General features: G+C 41.4%; 1 protein-coding gene across 4 annotated transcripts in view; it reads left to right on the forward strand.

Moving 5' to 3' along the window:
- Positions 1-289: 289 nt before the first annotated feature.
- LOC127810420 (pentatricopeptide repeat-containing protein At4g33990) overlaps positions 290-21,452 on the forward strand; it is a 47,834-nt gene continuing 26,671 nt past the window's right edge. For all 4 annotated transcript variants that reach the window (XM_052349910.1, XM_052349908.1, XM_052349907.1 and 1 more), the window contains exons 1-3: positions 290-2,405; positions 2,476-2,544; positions 3,464-3,670. In XM_052349910.1, the coding sequence (XP_052205870.1) occupies positions 417-2,405; positions 2,476-2,499 (2,013 nt within the window). In that variant the 5' untranslated portion in view covers positions 290-416 and the 3' untranslated portion in view covers positions 2,500-2,544; positions 3,464-3,670. The remainder of the gene's footprint in view (positions 2,406-2,475; positions 2,545-3,463; positions 3,671-21,452) is intronic.

Below are 21,452 nucleotides of genomic sequence, written 5' to 3' on the forward strand. Positions count from 1 at the left end.
AAATGCAAGTTTTGATAATAAAATTAATTTTAGATCGATTTATAAAAAAATTAAATTAAACTTAATTTTTGATATATGAATTATTAGGGTCGGATGAATCTGATGACCAATTTTGATTATTGGAATTACAGGGTGGCTCAGTGGACAACAGTAAGCTGAAAATTATTTCAGTTCGTTCGTTTTTTTTTTTTTTGGTTGATTTTCTTGCATTTTTTTCGATTATTTCGTTAGTTTTTTTATTATTTTAATTTTTAATTTATTTGGTCGGATCCGATTCTTTTTAAAATGTTAATTTATTTAGTTTTAATCCGTGAACGGAGCTCAATGCTCACCCCAGCAGGCGAGATACATGATTTTCCTCTGGCAGAATATTTTCTAACCGAAATGCCAATTTTCCTCCCAGAAGCTCATGAACAATGCAAAGCACGAAATTGTCCTCCATTGCTTCTACCATGAGAAGCTTCATACGCAGGTACAGTTACGGACCCGCATCAGTGCCAACCCCTACTCCGTTGTTGATCTCGTACTTAGAAACTAGCTTTTCTGCCAGTGTCTATTCACGTAACAGAGCCATAGACAAGGAAATCAAATCTGGGTCTTTGAACTCTGCCCAAAAACTGTTCGACGAAATGCCTATTCGAGATGTTGTTACGTGGAACTTGCTGGTTTCGGGTTTCGGGCGGTATGGACACGCAGAGCGAGCTCTGTGGCATTATAGTCAAATGGTTTCCAGTGGAATTAGAGAAAGTGCATCCACTTTCTCATCGGTTTTGAGTATTTGTAGCGACTCGGGGTTTTATGAAGAAGGCATGCAAGTTCACTGCAGGGTGATTGTTTTGGGGTTCAGTATGAATGTTTTTATTGGAAGTTCGCTTGTTGATCTTTATACGCAGATGGGTTTCGTTGTTATTGCTTTGAAGTTGTTCAATGATTTGCCACATCGAAATTTAGCTGCATGGAATTTGGTTTTACGTGGATTATGTGAACTGGGTCGATCAGATAAGTTGTTAGGTTATTATGGCGATATGAAACTGGACAGTGTTGAGCCTAACGGACTTACTTTTTGCTATTTGATTCGTGGTTGTGTTAATGAAAGGCTTTTGGATGAAGGAAAGAAGTTCCATTGCTGTGCTCTGAAACTTGGATGGTTAAAATCGAATTTGTTTGTTCTGAATGCTTTGGTGGATTTTTACTCTGCTTGTGGATGCTTAGATGGTGCAAGGAAATCGTTTGATGTAATTCCAGCTGAGGATGTGATATCATGGAACTCAATTGTTTCAGTTTATGCTGAAAATCTTTTTCCTCTTTATGCTCTTGAAATGTACACTAGGATGCAGTTGTGGGGGAAAAGGCCATCAGTTCGTTCATTTTTGGGATTCCTGGGTTTATCTAGTCGGACTCAGAATCTAATTCTCGGTAGGCAAATTCATGGTTGTATTCTGAAATTAGGATTTAATTGTGGAAGCGTTCACATTCAATCTGCTTTAATTTATATGTATGGGAAATGTGGTGAGATCGACAGTTCGGTATCAGTTTTTGAGGGTATTCCTGAGAGAAGCCATGAGTGTTGCAACTCACTAATGACATCTTTATTGCACTGTGGTATCATTGATGACGTGGTGGAGATGTTTGGTTTGATGCATGATGAAGGTATTGAGTTTGACGAAGTAAGCCTGTCTACGACACTGAAAGCCTTATCAGTGTCTACTTCTGGTAGCTTGTTTAACTGCACATCATTGCACTGTTGTGCAATAAAATCCGGTTTTGAATCTGATATTGCAGTCTCTTGTTCGCTGATTGATGCATATTCTAAGTCTGGCCATTTTAGACTTTCTCAACGGATATTTGAGAAACTTTCTTCGCCAAATGTCATCTGCTTCACATCGATCATTAATGGATATGCCTGGAATGGAATGGGAAGAGAATGTCTCCAGATGCTTGACACAATGATACAAAAGGGTTTGAAACCGGATAAAGTGACATTTCTGTCTGTTTTAACTGGATGCAATCATTCAGGGCTTTTTGAAGAGGGAAAGCTGGTGTTTGATTCTATGAAATTTGTCTATGGGATAGACCCTGAACAGCAGCATTATTCATGTTTGGTTGATCTGCTTGGTCGTGCTGGCTTACTGGATGAAGCAGAAGAGTTACTGGAACAAGCGCCAACTAAATGTGATTCTGCAATGTGGAGTTCCTTACTGCGAAGTTGTAGGGACCACAAAAATGAAAAAGTGGGACGGAAAGCTGCAACTATCTTGATGGAGCTTGAACCAGACAATTATGCTACTTGGATTCACGCCTCAAAATTTTATTCTGAAATTGGAGATTTTGAAACCTCACTGCAAATTAGAGAGCTTGCAATGTTCAGGAAGATGAGGAAGGAGATTGGTTGCAGTTTGATTGAGGTGAAATATCTCATATTTGTCACTTAAACTTTACCTTCAAAAGGACTGATGGACTACACATTATGTGCAGGCAGTTCAATTGTGCCCAGGCTGATACCAGTTTATTTCCATGCAGAATGTGCTGACAGCACTCCACATGGTATTGCTAAAGGAACCCTGTTCCTTAAGACTTGAGTTATCTATCCAATGAACAGGAATTTTGTTAATTTGATTCTATTTCTGGTGAATAACTAATAGCATATTTCCTCAACAACAACAATAGAAATCACGATAATAGATTATGTTTACATTGGTCATTGGTTACTCAATGCAACCCTCCTCTTTTATCTAGGCTTGGGATCAGTTGTGTATGGGAGGAATACCTTCAAGTAGAAGTTTAGGGGACTACTCAATCCATGGGCTGATATTTCCTCGATTGAAAAAAAAAAAGGGACGCTTGTGGCATCTTCTTTTCCTGTTTGGTTTTGCCAACTGATTGGGACCCGTCTACATTCAAGAATTAACATATTCTCAATCACATTATATATTTCATGAGTGTTTTTCCAAATGAGAAACATCTATCATTTTTTTTTAAGTTCAGTAACAATAAGTTTGCTTCTTTGTGGCTGAAAGATCACAGAGTTCAAGTTGTGGGGATAGCCTATTTGCAAAACAAGGGTATGGTTCTGTACAAACAATACCTTCCTCTGAACTACAAAACTGGGGGCCTTGTGCACTAGGAATTCCCTTTTAGCAACTCTCCATGAAGCATGATTCAGAGTTAGCTTATGTAACAATTTGACTGGTGAATGTCAGTGCATTGGACCCATGTCTGAAGTAAAGCAAAGGCCTCTAAAAAATTATTCTTACACTTGAAGGCTGGGCATGTAGAAATTATGAAGTCTTCATGTGCTTTCAAGCCAAGCCATATATACTTGAGCTAACTGCATTTGCAATTCCAATCTTGATATATGAGTTCATACTTGATTGTCTCACATGATTTATGCAAAATGATTAAGTCTACCAACCCACAATAACCAATAAAAACATGGAAAATTTCTTCTTTGTTTCCTTTGTAGGTTTCTGAACGGTGGCTTGTAGAACTGCAGAAAGCAATTTATCTGTCTCATATCTGCTATTGGATGGCTTGAAAACTTGGAGATAGAAGAAAGGGATTATATCAGACCTTTTGACTTCCATCATGGACAAGTGAAGATAATGGCAAGCTTCTTGTGAAAGTGGATGGATTTGGTGCAGTTGGTGATGGGGTTTCTGATGATACGAAGGTGACTAAACTCATCTTCTCAGCCTATGTTGCTCTGCTCAAATTTATACAAAGCTGATTTTCGTTGTATAAGTTGGAGAATGCATTTTAGGGGCTTGACTCCATTTCAAGTCTTAAAAAAGCATAAGATTGAGAAACTACAATGACCTGATCAACATAATTGGCGATGAAGATCATAAAAACAAATATTTTGGGAAACAATATTGGAAGCATAAAAGTAGAATTTAGTATTGTTTTATTAGTTTCTTTATTTTAATTCGTTTCCTAGTTTCTTTTATCCTAGAATCCTAATAGATTGGAATTACCTTTATAATCTTAATTAGATTATATCAAAGAATCCTAGTTAGAATAGGTTTTTATCTATTAGTTGTCTATAAATCCTCAAGTGAAGTTTTGAAGGACAAACTTTGATGAATAATATTGAATATTGTTATTGGTTTTGAGTAATCGAGATTACTCTTGTTTCTTTGGTTTGGGTTTTGCTTCAATTGGTATCAGAGCTGAAAGTCTTGAATCATTTTTAGGGATTTTCTAAAAATTTTTGGGGAATCAGCTAGCCTTACAACCTACATCATTGCAATTCTTCAAGTTTTCACAACATCAGCACATCAAAACACATATACCAGTGAAAACCCTAGCTAGAGAAATCAATATCATTAGAAGCCTTCCATATCACCTATAGAAGACTTCTGTCAGGTCCTTAGATCTAACAAGGTCAATTCTCTGCTAATTGAGAGAATTATGGCAGAACTTAGGGTGAAGTGTGAGGAAGATTCGAAGAAAGAGAGGAAAACAGAAGTAGGTGAGAGAGAAAGCAAGATCAAGAGAGAGAAATTGAGAGTGAGAAACAGAGAATTTCTAGAAAAATGCTTTGATGATTTCATTCAGCTGGATTAGGTTTTTATACTAATCTAGGTGGTTTAGTTTGGCACCAATCATTGCAATACAAAGTACAACTTTGAACAGCTTGTTATAGTACAACTGCTGTAACCACCATACCAAAAATATCAAGAAACGCTTATACAAATATTAGGTTCCTGGCAACTTCCTTGAAGCCCTAGTTGAGCAAAAGACTCACTGAGCACGTTGAAAACAAGAACTAGTAGTTTTGAAAAACCCTAGGCATTGAAGCCATCACCATTGAGATCCTTTCCCTACCATCGCTGGAGAGTTAAAACCCTAGGCAACAGTCTCGTTGGAAGCTTCCGATCGTCAAAAGCCATATCCGCTGAAGTTGGAACCAGTCGAAAACCCTAGCTTGTCTTGAAGTAAAACTAGTAGCAATCGACGACAACCTTGTTGGAATCCTCATAGCCTTCAACAACCCTTAAACGAAGCCATTGGCGTGCTAGTCTGTGATCAATGGTACCCCAGTCGCTATCACAAGTTCTAGCCACAGTCTTGCCACAAACCCACCATCATTGCTCCCTCTTTGTTGTTGCACTGTAAGTCTAACCCTAATCCAATTTCTCAAACCAAACCCTAACTCTATTTGAATATCCATTATCCATTAACTTGAGTCCTAATTTGGACCCTACTGCTCCCAAACCCAACAGCCCACAAGCCTTTATCCAACCCGACCAAAATACCTGCAGGCTTCATTCCCTTTTACACCATTAGCCCTACTTTCACTTTGCTTTGGTAAGGTATCCTCTTTCCTCTGAAAATTTGATTAATATTTATATATTGGGTATCTTTGCTAAATTGTTTTAGGTTTATTTAATTTTCTTTCATAGCCAAGAGAGAGAGAGAAAAAAAATTCCTTACCTTATTTGTTGCATCTTAAGCATTATTTTTTTTGTTATTGATATTTTCATTTAATTTAAATTCTTTAGTCCTGTTTGTGTATCCTAGTAGGTTTCTAATCTGCATTTAAGTTGCAATTTGAGTCTTCTCAGGATTCACTTAACCTATTGCATCACTCCTTAGCCTTCTCCCATTACTATTTGTTTACTTGCCCATGGCCTCCAACAAACATGAACAACCTTTTTCCACTACATTTAAGTTGCAAATTAAATTCCTTAGTCCTCTTTGTGCATCCCAGTAGGTTTCTCGTTTGCATTTAAGTTCCAATTTGAGTCTTCTCAGGATTCACTTAACCTATTGCATCACTCCTTAGCCTTCTCCCATTACTATTTGTTTACTTGCCCATGGCCCCCAACAAACATGAACAACTTTTTTCCACTACACCAATTGATCTTCAATCATTTCACAATTCCATAAAATCCATTGAAACCATAATGAACAATCTCGAGAGGCTTTCGAATACAGTGGAAACACTTATTGAATTGATGGCACAAGTTCTCAAAATATTGGGAGCCAATGTCTCATGTGAGTGAGGGATCATATTGGAAGTAATGTGTATCCTTGGGGTATTGAGTGGCCATGTACAAGCTCATTAGAATGGGCAGAATCTACAAAATCATCTCCTATCTTTTACTTACCTAGTATTCTGAGGACTTGTGTGTCATTTGTTTAACAAGTGTTTCTGCTGTATTCAAAAGACTCTCGAGATTGTTCATTCTAATTTCAATAGATTTTATGGAATTATGTGTTGATTGAAGATCAATTGGTGTAGTGGAAGAAGGTTGTTTGTGTTTGTTGGGGGGACATGGGCAAGTAAACAAATATTAATGGTACTAGGATGCATAAATAGGAGAAGGGAATTTAAATTAAATGAAAATAGTAGTAACAAAAAAAAAAGAAAATAATGCTTGAGATGCAACAATTAAGGTAGGGAATTTTTTATTTTTGGTTTTGTTGTGGGATAACCTAGCAAAACCCAACCAATCCCCAACGAAGTATCAAAGAAGGCTGAAGACCCCGAAGAATCTTCCAGGCATAGTCATTCGATGACTCCAGAGGGTCTTCGGGGGAGCCTCATTCAAGGTATACTCTTCGGGGGTATCCTATCCTCGAAGGTACCTTCAGGCCAAGGCCTTATCCGCAGACTTTTCACCTAAAGAGTCGAGCCACCTGCGTATGCCACGTGTCTTGCCTTGCCACGTGGCCTAGTGCTCGAAACCTATAAATACCCTCTTGATTCGTGTGCTCGGGATCTAGATCTAGCACCCGGTGACCCAAACCCAACTCTTATAATCCAAACCCATCTAAAGACACCCATCCGAAGACACACATTCGAAGATTCAGACACATAACCCATACCCATTCTACCTTTTGCATCATGACATCGTCTGACTTTGGCATGGGAGGGCTCGCGCGGGAAAGTTCTCGCTGTGCTTTTTAACTGTTCTTGTGCCACACACATCCTGAAGACCCATTCGGAGATAGTAAGGCAATAACAGCTCCCGAAGACTTCTCAACTCTCCTGGAGTCGACCCATCCGAAGATAAACCCAACCAAAGACCCATAGCCTTCAGGGATCCACCCTCCCGAAGACTCTACGGACTATCAGCCATCCAAAGACTCGGGGAATTCATCTTGCTCTCACGGATAACAGATTGAGCCTAGCCTTATGAACTCTGCTCTCCCGGACCGCGGATCAAGCCATTCTCTAGCCAGACGCTTGCTAGTGCCACTTACCAGCACAAACCTTACTCCTAACTTACCAGATTCTGCTAAGCTATTTTCTAAGAGAAACAAATTTAATTATTGTATCCCTGCAACAACAATTTGGTGTCGTTTGTGGGAAATGAGCTAAAGGTGTCTCCAAGAAGACAAGGAAAACAAGGTCTTCTTGTGCAAGAGCGTCCCAGCTTGAGGCCACATATACCAATCTCCTCAGACAATGGGAGGCTGCCACTAGGGAGCATCCTTCAACTATTTCCCTAGGTTCATGGGTCGTGGGCCCTACAACATCTCAACAAAGATAGGGGAGTCGAGGGGCTAGTGAGCAGTATTCGCCGAAACAAGGCTAGACCATTGAGTAGTCATTGCCCGTGTGTGCCTCCCCTGCATGCCCTAGGCGGTCCTTCGAACAATGTAGGGTGTCCTTTTGGACAGGTTCTTGAGCCTAACCAACCCAGTGATGCAGAAGATGATCAGGTGCAAGATGATGTGCAAGGAACCTCTAGGGTTAGGAGGTTTTTGACTGTATCTCTTGTGGAGTTACAAAAATTAGAGCGGAGGTACGAGGACTTAAGGAAAAGTGATAGGAGGTTTTTGACTGTATCTCTTGTGGAGTTACAAAAATTAGAGCGGAGGTATGAGGACTTAAGGAAAAGTGATGAAGAAAAGTCCAAGGCATTGGAACATTTGTTTGAGTTGCTACATGCACTTTTGCCAACTCTTAGGGAGGCCCTTGCCACTAAGCCTCCTACCTCGAGGGGAATCCGAATCGGTGCCTCCCCCAAGTAGACTCCAACACCTCCGTTGCAACATTCATCACAACCACCAGTGGCCCCGCCAAAGTCATAGTTGCATGCTCCTACGCCTGAGGAGTTGTACGATGAAAGGCGCAGGAACACGGGCAAAGAAATTGCACAAGAAGAGACGGGGAGAGCACTACCTCCCCTAAAGACCTGCAGAGGCCACACGAGACTCTAATCCTAGAGCCCTTCCAGCTTCATGGAGTTCAGAGATTAAGAAACTAATTGAAGAAGTCTTTGAACGAAAGATGGCAGTGACATTGCATAGTGATAAGTAGTCGCGGATAGTCCTATTTTCCGAGGACATATTGAACCACTCCCTTCTTCCTAAGTTCAAGCTCCTGCAGTTGCCCTAGTTCACTAGAAGAGAAGATCCTATTCTTCATACATAGAGGTTCGAATCTTTGGCCTATTTTCATAAGTGGAATGATGCCACTATGTGCCTGGTTTTCCCTCAGTCCCTGGTCGAGTACGCTCGTGCTTGGTTTAGTAAGGTTCCACCACATCGTAGCCTTTTGCAGCTAATGCCCTGAGAAAGAATGATCCCACTTTCCTTCTTAGCATTCGACGAGGGCCTAATAAAACATTGCGGCAATACCGCTTTCGGAATGCCACACTAGAAGTTCAAGATTTATCGATTGGTGTGGCAGTTTTAGCTTTTCTATAAGGGACCACCCTTCTGTCGCTAAGGGGGTCCTTAGTTCTTGACCAACCAACCATGTTGGTTGACTTGTTTTCCTGGGCCAATAGATATGTGGTGCAATTGGATATTTTGTGCACTTGCGAGTTCCAACTGGACCGGCCGAACGAGGGGATAAGAAAAAGAGAGCGACCAGTTGGTGGGGGGTTTAAACGACGTGATGTAAAGTTACCCAAGTCTGATGATTACAGTCAAGCTAGGCTCCAGACATGCGCACCTCCACCGATCGGGTTCCAAGTGTACACTCCTTTCTCTAATTCTCGCACAACTATCCTCTCATTCGTGGCGCATACCAGCCTTATCGGTTTCTCTCCACCTTCTGATAAACCAAGAGCCAGGGACTTACAGTCTTTTTGCCATTCAACAGAGGAGTGTTGCGCTCTTCATGATCAGATCGAGCGATTGGTCAGAAAGGGTAAACTGGATTGATTCCTTTTGGATCGGCCTAGGCAGGCCTAAGATCAGTAAGAGGGGCCACACTTTAGCAATTTGCAGCAGCAGGATAGGCCTCCTAGAGTAGATCGCAACCTGTGGAAAGGAGGACCCACAGGTGATGGCAAGCAATAGCAGAGGGGTTAGTAGCAACAACAGAGGAGATCCCAGGGGGAGTGGACATTTCACCTCCAATAGATAATAAGATGATAAAGGAGCACATTGATGTTATATCCAACGAAGAAACCCTCGTCGGCGATTCCTCCTCAGCGAGGAAGGCGTACGCTCGCCAAGTGCTTCAGGTGAACGCAATGGCTCAGGCAAAATTCAATGAGGAGCCCATAATTTTTAACCCCGCCTATCAAGGGAACATGCTCATACTACATGATGACCCCCTGGTTATCTCTGTTGTAATTGCAAAGTATCTGATTGATCGAATTCTTGTGGACAACGGTAGTTCCATCAACCTGATTTATTGGAATTGTTTTGAGCAAATGCATATTGCTCACGATTGGCTCAAGCTCGTTTCCTCTCCTTTGTACAGCTTTACCAGCGAGGCTGTACCTGTGGTAGGGTCTGTACAATTGCCAATAATGCTGGGTATGCATCCCCAAAGAGTGACCTGCTAGGTTATTTTTATGTTGATAAAGACGCTGTCCACCGCATACAATGTTATTTTGGGAAGATCACTCATCAGCAATATGAGGGTGGTCATTCATCCGGGTTACCTTTGGATGAAATTCTCAACCCTCAACGGTGTTGGATAGGTTTAGAGGGATTAGAAGAAGGCTCGAATTTGTTACGTTTTGTCCACCATGAGTGTAAAAGGCAAGGAGGTCCCCACGGCTGTAGCTGAAACCATGTCCATCTCCGAACAGGCAACGCTAAAGCTCCAACTGATGGAGGCCTTGGAGCCTGTTAGTGAAGGGTGGCAGCAAAAAAGGCACCAAAAACACCAATCCGGTGTGGATCTATGCGAGGGTTTTATTTTCAAAGCATTTTTTAACAGAAAAAATAACACGACGGAAGCATAAAACAAACACAGTGGATTCCAAAATCGACCTTGCATCATCCATATGCAACAAAAGAAAACCCATGCCATAGGGGGTTTTAGATATACCTTTTCGGAGAAAGATCCGGTGCCGGTTGTCCATGTAGTGACTGCCTCCTTGTTGACCAGCAAGCATCCAGTGATCTCCTCGTCTGCTCCTCGTCCCTGCAAGCACCCGGGTGACCAGCCGCCTCCACAAGCATAGAGGATCTAGTCAGTCCACACCCAAGCTACCACGAAACCCTCCAACTGAGCCGTCGTGCTAAGACCCTCTCGATGGAGATGACCTAAAGCTATGCGTGGTTCCTTCCTCAGTTGCTCGGTGGCTGTCCAAGGATCTCTCTATGAGGGAGAGAGTGATGAAGAAGTTGTGCCGGCCAAGCTCGGAGCAAGAATGAGCAAGGCCATAGCTCAAGTAAGGAAGAAGAAGAAGCGGACACCAAGCAGGAGCAAGAGCAATGGCAATAGCAGAAGAAGAACGAGGAAAAAGAAGACATAGAAGGGAGCAGCTCGTGAGCCTTCTCACCTTCTCCAAAATCTCCTTTCTTCTCTCTTGCTCACACAACTCCTCTACCAAGCCCATCTCTCCTTTCCTTTTGTAGTCCATGCCTCCGCCTGCTCCCCATGCCTTGCTCATCACTTGCATCAGAGCAATAAATACTCTGATGCGACAAAGCTAAGATGCGATAAGTGGCAGAAATGATCGACAACATGAGCAACCCAATTGACCATTTTGAGCCGGTCGACTTTCCTTATGCACCAGTCAATAGAAGGTAATCGGTTAACAGTATGCGAGCATCAGTCGACCGTTGACCACTCCATGTACCTGTTGACAGCATAAGACCGGTTGACAGCATGCGAGCATTGGTCGACCGCTCCATGTACCTATCAACCAATTTTATCTACCAAGCTCCAACTTTGTCCAAATGCCACTAAGTCCCTACTATCCGATAGCAGCCTCCCATAACCATAGATCCACGAGTCCCACACACACAAGCAACCAACATCACTGACTAATAGCGACGAGGAAACCACTAACAACAATGGATCACTAATTCGCTACATTACTCGGTATGCATGTGACTTTTTAGGTTCACAGCCATGTAGCAATCAAGACATGTCAACTCCTTGACGTCGACCAATCACCATCAACCTATTAAGAGGATCTCTCCAAATCTCCAAAGCACCTTGAAAGATTCTGAGTATCCTCTAGTCGGGATTTAGGACGATCCTAATGGCAATAAAGTCGAACTTCATATGAACCTATTAAAGCTCCCCGATTACCATGCACCATAGTCCTTCCGCTGACTAACATCTTAACCGAGTGAGAGTCATAGGCTGATTAAACTCACAGGACTCGATAGCTGAGTCTAATCTATACAAGTGTGATTAAGGTAGCATGTTAGAGCCAATCCGACATTGGAACTCTTTCCAATCTCATGCTTACCCTGACTAGGGAATTTTCAATCACCACCAACATAAACTGCACAGGATGTACCCTCCAACCAATGGAGGTTAATGGATTCCATCGATGAACATCTGCCTCCATACCCCATTGCATAGAGAATGCACTGAGAGTATTCCCACCTCTTACATTGGATGGTTCCGCTCAATAGCAAATCCCTGACACCAGTGTATAAGACACTATGTCGCCTCTGGTCAAAGGACCAGATACACAATTGAGAGCCAGCAACATATCATTAATTCTCAAACTATGTGATCTGTTACAGGCGTCACATTCAGCGGATGTTCTTCTAACACCCACTCCCATGTCTACTATATGCATCCCTATGCAATGTGTGGTATGTGACTCACCACCCTATCTCCATGTTAAACAATGGTAATAGCCCATGTGCCAGTCCACTAATCGACAAATCATAGTCCCCTTCTGATAAGTCTAAGGACTGGGAATACTTTCAAGAAATCTTAGACTAGAGATCCAAGTCACACAGTCTTAACACCTTGAGAGTAGGAAGTCTAGGGACTCATTCATAGAAATAAGATGGAGAGATATGAATGAAGATATGACTTTAATCATTAAGAATAATCAATAGTGCCGCTCACTTACTTCTCAAAGTGTAAATCTAGCATCTAGAGCACTTTCACTAACAGTTAGATTGTGTGAGGAAAATGAGGAGAAGCTGGTTTATGTGGGGAGCTAGTTGCCACCACAGGAGAGGTAGGAGATTGTGCAATGCTTACAAGCTAATGCAGACATTTTTGCATGGACGCTTGCAGACATGTTGGGAATTGACCGTCTAGTGATCTCTCATCAGTTGAATATATGGCCAGGAGCTAGACCTGTCAAACAGAAGAAATGAAATATTGCACCCGATAGGTTGCCAGTCCTCGAAGAGGAAATTGATAAGCTCTTGAAGGCCAGATTTATTCATGAAGTTTACTACTCGGACTGGCTCGCTAATGTGGTAATGGTTAGAAAGCCTAATGGAAAGTGGCAAGTGTGTGTAGACTTCACAAGTTCAAATAAAGCCTTCCCAAAGGATTCTTACCCTCTGTCACAGATTGATTTCCTGGTAGATGACACATCTAGGTAACATATGTTGAATTTTTTGGATGCATTTTTTGGGTATCATCAAATTAGCATGTTCTTGCCAAATGCTGAAAAGACCTCGTTCATAACTGAAAAGGGCACATACTGCTATAATGTCATGCCCTTCGGATTAAAGAATGCAAAGGCAACCTATTAGTGGATGATCAATAAGGTGTTCAAAGATTTGTTGGGACCCACTATGGAAGCTTAAGTCGATGATCTAGTGGTTAAAAGTCGCCATGATGAGCCACATATTGTGAAGCTTGCACAGGTGTTTGCCATCTGTCGTCAATATAATATGCGGCTAAATCCTCATAAGTGTGCCTTTTGCATTTGTTCAATCAAGTTTTTGGGATATCTTATTACATAGCGGGGAATTGAGGCCAACCTAGAAAAAATCCAAGCCATACTAGACATGCAATCACCCTCTACTGTAAAAGATGTTCAGCAGTTGACCGGCCGTCTAGTAGCCCTTAGTTGCTTTCTTTCCAAGTCTGCTGAGAAAATTTTGCCTTTCTTTCAAGTGCTCAAAGGGGGAAAGAACTTTAAGTGGAATGACAACTATGAACAAGCATTTCAAGTGCTGAAGAATTATCTCCGGGAGATTCCTTTATTAACACAACCAGAGACTAGAGAGTAGTTGTATCTTTATCTAGGCATCAATCATGCAACTATTAGTGTTGTGTTGTTCAAAAAGACTAATTAGGTTGATCGACTAGTATATTATGTTAGTCGGGTTTTGCATGGGATAGAGTTGCGCTACCTTTATACAAAGAAAATAGTTTTGGCTCTTGTTGTGGCAGCCAGAAAGCTCAGACCATACTTCCAGTCACATACAATTGTGGTGCTCACTAATCAACCCCTGTGTTAGATCCTATAATGGACAAAATGTTTAGGTAGTCTCACTAAGTGGGCTATTGAACTTAGCAAATATGATCTTCAGTTTGAGCCACAAAGAGCTATTAAGGGGTAGGCACTAGCAGATTTTATAGTTGAATGCACTATGTACCGAAATCTCAAGTGCAGTCTTCTCCTAAATGGATGTTGTTTGTTGATGGAGTTTCAAATGTGCAGGGCAGCAGAGCTGAAATTGTACCGATCTCTCCTGAGGGAGAAGTGGTGGAGTACTCCTTGCGGTTCACCTTTTCAAGTTCAAATAATGTGGCGCAATACAAAGCCCTAATTGCTGGCTTGGCAATGGCCAAGAAGTTAGAAGTGTAGAGGGTGACAACCCGCAACAACTCTCAGTGTGTGGTGTAACAGTTTCAGGGCACTTACGAAGCCAGGGATCCAATGCTCACTCAATATCTTCAAAAGCTCTGAGAATTAGCCCACTCCTTTCTTGACTTTTAATTGATTCAAGTTAATCACGCCGTAAACCAACATGTCAATGCCGTGTCCATGTTGCCTACGGCAAGAGGTACTCCTGGGCACTTAATTCATATGGAAGTCCTACAACGACCAAGCATTGAGGGTGAAAATAAAGCGGCGGTGTAGTTCATTGAAATGGAGGATGATTGGAGGTCACTGATCCTTCGGTATTTGCTTACAGGGGAGCTTCCTATCAGCCCAACAAAAGCTAGGCTACTGAGAACTCGGGCAGCTCACTTTGTGGTCATTGATGGTGTTCTATACAAGTGAGCCTTTTCTATACTGCTCTTGAAATGTCTTGGTTCGCAGGAGACACAACGGGCACTGGTTGAAGTGCATGAAAAAGATTGTGGTGGACATCTTTGAGGAAGAGCATTGGCTGCAAAGATCTTGAGAGCAATTTTTTTTTGGCCCACACTTCATTAGGATGCTTTTGCCAAAGTTTGAGCTTGTGATAAGTGTCAGAGGCATGCCCTGCTGTTTTCTATGCCTATAATGGAGATTCAACAAATATTCCAGCCCATTCCTTTTTGCATAATGGGGGTTGGACATACACATACTTGGTCCCTTTCCAGTTGCTTTTGGGTATCGCAAATTCCTGCTCGTGGCCATAGACTATTTTACCAAATGGATTGAAGCAGAACCTTTGACCACCATAACGAGAAAAGAAGGTGGAAAATGTCGTGTGGAAGGACATCATTTGCCACTTTGGGATTCCCTAAATTCTCAACACAGATCATGGCACACAGTTTGATTCTGATGCCTTCCGTGCTTTCTGTAGTAGATGGGAAATTCATCTCCACATGGTGTCGGTTTCTTACCCACAAGCTAATGGCCAAGCAGAAGCAACCAACAAGGTAATTCTCTACAGCCTTAAAACTCACTTAAGAAAAGCAAAGGGTGCTTGGGTAGAAGAGCTGCCCATTGTCTTGTGAGCTTATCACACCACCTGCCGGGTATGCACTGGTGAAATCCTTTTTAATCTGGTATACGAAACTGAAGCACTTATCCCAGTAGAGGTTGATATCCAGTTACCCCTTGTTTTGGCCTTTGATGAACAAAGGAATTCAAAGCAACTATGCAACAATCTAGATTTGATTGACAAGCTTAGGGATCAAGCTTGCATCCAACTAGTGGCCTATCATAGAAGGGTGGCTAATTATTATAACACCCGTGTTCGAGATAAGGCATTGCAGTCGGTCGATTTGGTGCTCAGAAAGTCGGCCATTACTGGTGCTCTTCATGAAGAGGGCAAGCTTCGGGCAAATTGGGAAGGCTTGTATAGAATTTAAGAGATGTTGGGCTCAAACACCTGCATCCTTCAGACGCTGTAATGAGAAACTGTTGGCAAAACTTGGAACGCAATGCACTTGAAGCGCTACTTTTCTTCTTTCTATGTGTAAATTGTACTACTCTTGTATTGTAATTCCCCCAACGAAATGCACATGTGCCCCCTGTATTCTTGCGGATATAGGCTAAATGAGCTGAACCACTTAAAAACTCCTAGCGTGTCCTAGCATATAGCAACTAGGGGTGCATGCATATACTAACATTGGTCTACTCTGTGTACCTGCCTTATTTTGTAAGAAGTATGATGAAAGGCACTATGATGCACACCCCATGCTACAAGATCTGAGGCTCCTTCCACTCGGTCAAATCTCATTTTCATATATGGGCCATTAGGCATGTGCCCGCTCACAATAACTTTTGTCTTTGGACGCAAAGACTTAGAGGATGGCGCCCCCTGAGTTTTTAAGTATTTTCATGCGAGATATAGATTGGGGAAGAAGTGGGGTGCGAAAAGCAATGACTGTCATTCGCCAACATGACCACGACAGGCTAGGTATAACACCGTGCTAATAATATTTCTTTCACACATGATGTGCAGGTTCGTAGGTAGACATGTAGGAGCATGTCGCTTGTTAGTGAGGTGGTATTAAACTCCTACATTGCACTAGGGCGTCTAATGAGCAAGTCCTATGCTTCTCTGCTGGCCCGACCTTACTTAAGTAGACCTTCGGGGTCTCGATGTCCCTTTCTCGCATTCTCGCAAGGGCATGCATTGGCCGTTGCTAGCGCTTCTTCGTGACTACATAACAATCCTTTGTGACCAAATAACCAGGATGAGCGAGGGCATCTGTCAGGCCTCTATAGGATATGCGAGTATAAGCAGCCTAGGAAGTTGAGGCGTGGCTCGTAACCCCTAGTCGCGGTGAAGGTAGTGATACCATGTGCTAGCCTTACACTTCAGACGCTTAACTAGATTCTATATCTTACATTTAGCAGGTATCTTAAGATTGTTATAGGTACAAGCGTTTGCTTTTTGTATGATTTTCCATATAACTACCTTGCGCTTTAAAGGTTGAGGCACACCGGCATCCCTGAGATAGCTGCACTGGGGAGCCGAGTTTCCTTACATGTACATAGGTATCCAGAAAATGTGCAAGCCTCAAGGCCACCAAATCCTGCGTACATTCTTACAATTCTTACAATTAACCAAATTCTACTTTGAGCAAGAATTTGGTTTCTTTATGTAGTTTGTCACATCATTTTACTTTCATGCATGCATAAATGTGCAAAATGCATATGTGCACATACATGCAAAGCCAACCATGCAACAAGCATATCTTCCCAACAAATTCTCATTCATTCATATGTGTAGACTGAAGTACAATGATTGAGAGATGGGATTCAAAATGAGTTACATTGAAATTTCAGAAAATGAAAGCAAAAGTAAAAGCAAAAGGATTCTAAAGCCTAAGAGGGCGGCGGATTATTTGGTTGATTGAGGGAAACGGTCATAGCTCCTGCTTGTCCTTTCTCCGGGATGTCTAGGCCCTATATGTTAATATCCACGAGGGCGACGATTATCTCTAACGTTTCTCTTGAACTAGGGTTTAGAGGCACATTGGACCTCACAACAAGTTCTAGCACGAACAAAATCCACAGACTCGTTAGGTTGGATAGGACATCCTCCTGCCCGACCTTAAGGTAGTCCTTCGATGTGAGCGGATTTGGGTCACCAAACTCGCGCCAATCGGGGATGCCACAAGCCATAGCTTCCAAGGTGAAGACCAATTCAGGGAAGGTTTCCCCAGGATGCTTCTTCTCCAAATAGCCTCGAGCTGGATAAAATCCATACTTTATGAAGCTCGAGGCGTATTCTTCCTTCTTTGCATAGCAATCTCGGGAAACTCTATATTCCTTCATCGTTGTAGCCTGAATAGCGTTGACATCGACCTCCCCTAACTAATGGGTGGCCTTTTTCACTTTTCTTTCAGCTTCTTAGAGTTGGACACTCAAGTGCTCTGTTCCCTCCATCATCCATTTATTTTCTTCAATGAGAGCGGCGTTGGCAGTTTGAATAGCCTCCGTTCCTCAAATTCCCGCTTTATTTGGTCATGCTCTCACTTTATTTGTTCATAATCTTCCTTGAATGAATTTTTATCTCTTCTTAACCTTTCATATAGAGAAAAATAATACTTTTCCTTTCTTAATTATTCCAATATACACGAGCAAGGTCCTCTTATAGAGGATAGGAACGACCCAAAAAGAAACTATACAAATTTAGAAACACTAGGCGCTATAAACATTCCATCTACAAACACTATCAAAAAAACATATATACATTTTTAAGAAAGCTATAGTGTTAAGAAAGTTTCTTAAGTTTAACTTAGGAAACTTCTTAATAACTTCTTAATCTATCAAGGCAGTGGCCTCCTTGATTAGCCTGCCGTCAACCAGGTTGATATGGTCAACTACTGTCATGCACATGCACACATAAATTCCCATATATCACGAACAGACCAGCTCATATAATCCCACTATTCACAACACTCTCTCTCAAGCTGGGGAGTGGATGTCAATCATACCCAGCTTGCTTACTAGAGTTTCAAATTGAGTACTAGGTAGCTCTTTGATAAGAATATCTGCTACTTGATGACTGGAGGGAACATAGGAAAGTTGGAGAAGACCGGAATCCAACTTTTCCTTAAGAAAGTGCCGGTTAATTTCAATATGCTTTGTCCTGTCATGCTGCACAGTATTATGAGCAATACTAATAGCCAATTGATTGTCCCCAAAAGTTCAATAGGTCTTTGCACTGAAACTTTTAAATCTTCTAAGATAATCTATAACCACAAAATCTTACACACACCGAGGGCCATGGCTAGACATTCCGCCTCAGCATTGGATCTAGCCACCACCCCTTGCTTCTTACTTCTCCAAGACACCAAATTCCCCCCTAGGAAGACACAATACCTGATTGTGGATCTCCTGTTCATGAGAGAACCACCATAGTTAGCATTTGTATATCCTTGGATCTTCAAACTAGCTCGTTGAGTAAATAAAATTCCCTTACCTGGTGTAGCTTTAAGATAGCTTAGGATCCTTCTCACAGCAGTCATATGATCTTTAGTGGGGTTATGCATAAATTGACTCACTAAGCTGACAACAAATGTTATGTCAGTCCTAGTATGAGAAAGATAAATTAGTCTTCCTACTAAACGTTGAAATCTCCCTTTATCTACTGCCTTTCCACTAGAATTCCCCTATAATTTTGTGTTAGGATCTACAGGTATCCTTGCTCCTTTTACCCCTAGCAAACGGGTTTCAGCAAGTAAATCTAGCACATATTTTCGTTGGGATAAGAAAATCCCTTCCTACGAGTAAGCTACTTCAATGCCTAAGAGAAATATTTTAGTAGTCCAAGATCCTTTATTTCAAATTCCCAAGCCAAATTCTATTTTAGAAGACCCTGTTCATCTAAATCATTCCCAGTTACTACAATATCATCAACATAGACAAGTAGGGCAGTTACCTTCTCTCCCATGTGCTTGATGAAGAGAGTATGATCCCCTTTACTTTGGTGATAACCATAGATGTCATAGCCTTCGAGAATCTACCAAACCAGGCCCGTGGGGATTGCTTGATCCCATACAAAGGCCTTCTTAAGTTTACACACTTGCTCATGCCTTGCTTCCTCGTGATGAAATCTTGGTGGTATTTCCATGAAAACTTCTTCCTCTAAATCTCCATGTAAAAAAACATTTTTAACATCAAGTTGTTGTAACTTCCATCCATAATTGGCTGCCAATGCTAGGAGAACCTGGACAATAGTCATTTTGGCTATGGGAACAAATGTTTTAAGGTAGTCTATGCCATAGAACTGTGTATAGCCCTTGGCAACAAGACGTGCCTTATACTTGTCAAGTGTACCATCGTCTTTGTATTTCACATTAAAGATCCACCTGCAGCCTACCGGTTTTATCCCCTTGGGTCTAGATACTAATTCCAGGTATGATTCTTTTTAAGAGCTCTCATCTCCTCTAACATGGCCTCCTTCCATTTGAGATCTTTCAAAGCCTCCTCCACTGATTTAGGAATAACAATTGCATCCAATGAAGTGAGGAAGCCTCTATGGATTGGTGATAGGTGATGGTAGGATAAATAATTGGCCAATAGGTGTTTTGTACAAGTTCTAACCCCTTTTCGAATAGTAATGGATAGGTCTAAATTTGTAGGTTCAATTTGAGGAAGAGATGGGTTAGAAGTGCTGGGAGAATCCTCATGATGTGCTACTTCCAAACTAGGATCGGGGGCTGATGCTAGTGTTGGTTGTGGCTCATCAATGGGCTGTCTTCTCTTATACACATAGGGAGAACCCTTGTATCTAATAGGAGATAACAGCTTAGTTTCTGCCTGTTCCTTGCTGGGCAAAACAAAATGCATCAGAGAAGCGTGTATAGGGAAAGTAGAAAGAATAGAATCAGCAGGCTGATGAGATTGACTAGGACCTGATGGTGTTGTTTCAAGGATAGGGACTAGATGCTCAAGTTCTAAATCAGCATGTCTACGAAATTCCTCTTAACGTCTAGATGGAGAAGGACCAAAGAATGATTGGGATTCAATAAAGGTCACATCTTTGGAGACATAGAACTTGCGGGTGGTGGGGTGATAACATTTATAGCCCTTTTAAGGAGGAGAATACCTAAGAAAAACACATCTAAGAGTCTTAGGATCTAATTTGTCCTTATTAACTTTGAGTATGTGGACAAAACAGACACATCCAAACACTCTAAGAGGTAAGGGAGTATGAAGATTAAGATTAGGGGAAAAAGATGCTAAATGCTAGAAAGGGCTTTGATTATTAAGCACCCTAGAGGAAACCCTATTAATAACATAGGTGGCTGTTAACATAGCTTCACCCCAAAAATGTTTTGGGACATGGTGATGATGGAGAAAAGTTCGGGTGACATTGAGAAGATGTCTCATCTTCCTTTCAGCTACTTCATTCTGTTGTGGAGTATCAATGCAAGATGATTCATGAATAATGTCCTCTTGTTGGAAGTAACGATACAAGTGATTATTGAAATAATCCCTTGTATTATCAGTCCTAAACTTCTTGATAGAAGTGCCAAATTGAGTGTAAATCATTTTGCAAAAAGAGGGTAAAACTTACCCAATGGCAGCCTTATCTTTTAGAAGAAACACCAACACATATGAGTGTAATCATCAAAAGGATATGAACCATTTTGCCCTAGAACAGTTTGATATCTTAGATGTCCCCCAAACATCAGAATGAATCAGATTAAATGGCTTTGAAGAAAATTTATTGCTAATTGGATAAGAGATCACATTGAAAGCTACTAGGATCTAGGGTATTGAACAAAGTAGGAAACATCTATTTTAACAAAACAAATGGGGGATGACCTAATCTAAAATGATGCAATCAAATAGTAGAGAGATCAGAAGCTGATTGGCAGGAATAAGCCATTTTATACTGTCTCCTTTTAGAATAGTTATTCTTTCCTTCCAAGATATAGAGCCCATTGTGTTCCTTAGCCACACCAATAATCCTCCCCGTGTCCTTGGCCTAAAACTTACACATGTGAGGAGACAAAATAGCAAAGTGTTGGAAGATAAGGCTTACGATGATAAGGCTTCAAGGAGATAGAGAAGCTAGGAGATAATTATTCCAGCTATTCAAACACTTATAAATAAGGATAATTCACCCGAGTTATCCCAAGTTATTCTAGCTGTAAATTAGTTAAGTTTTGTTGTAATCTAGTGCTGCAAATTAGGAGATATCTTAGGAGAAGAATGAGTAATAGATGTCTTATGTACATAGGAGACTTGTATATTTATTTTTTCAGTGTTAATGGAACAGAGGCACGGTAGTTCTTATCTTCTCTTACCGAATTTCTTCATGGTATCAAAGCCATAGAATCTTGTGGCATCCCATAAAATAGAGTTCGACGTATAAAGGAACCCATGTTCAATGGCTGAAGATCTGTCACCTAGTGAGGTTTCTGCATCAACCCCTCTTTCATCAAAAGGTAGCCAAGTTCC

The sequence above is a fragment of the Diospyros lotus genome, chromosome 9, assembly GCF_014633365.1.
Source record: "Diospyros lotus cultivar Yz01 chromosome 9, ASM1463336v1, whole genome shotgun sequence".
In the NCBI taxonomy this organism is placed as follows: Eukaryota; Viridiplantae; Streptophyta; class Magnoliopsida; order Ericales; family Ebenaceae; genus Diospyros; species Diospyros lotus.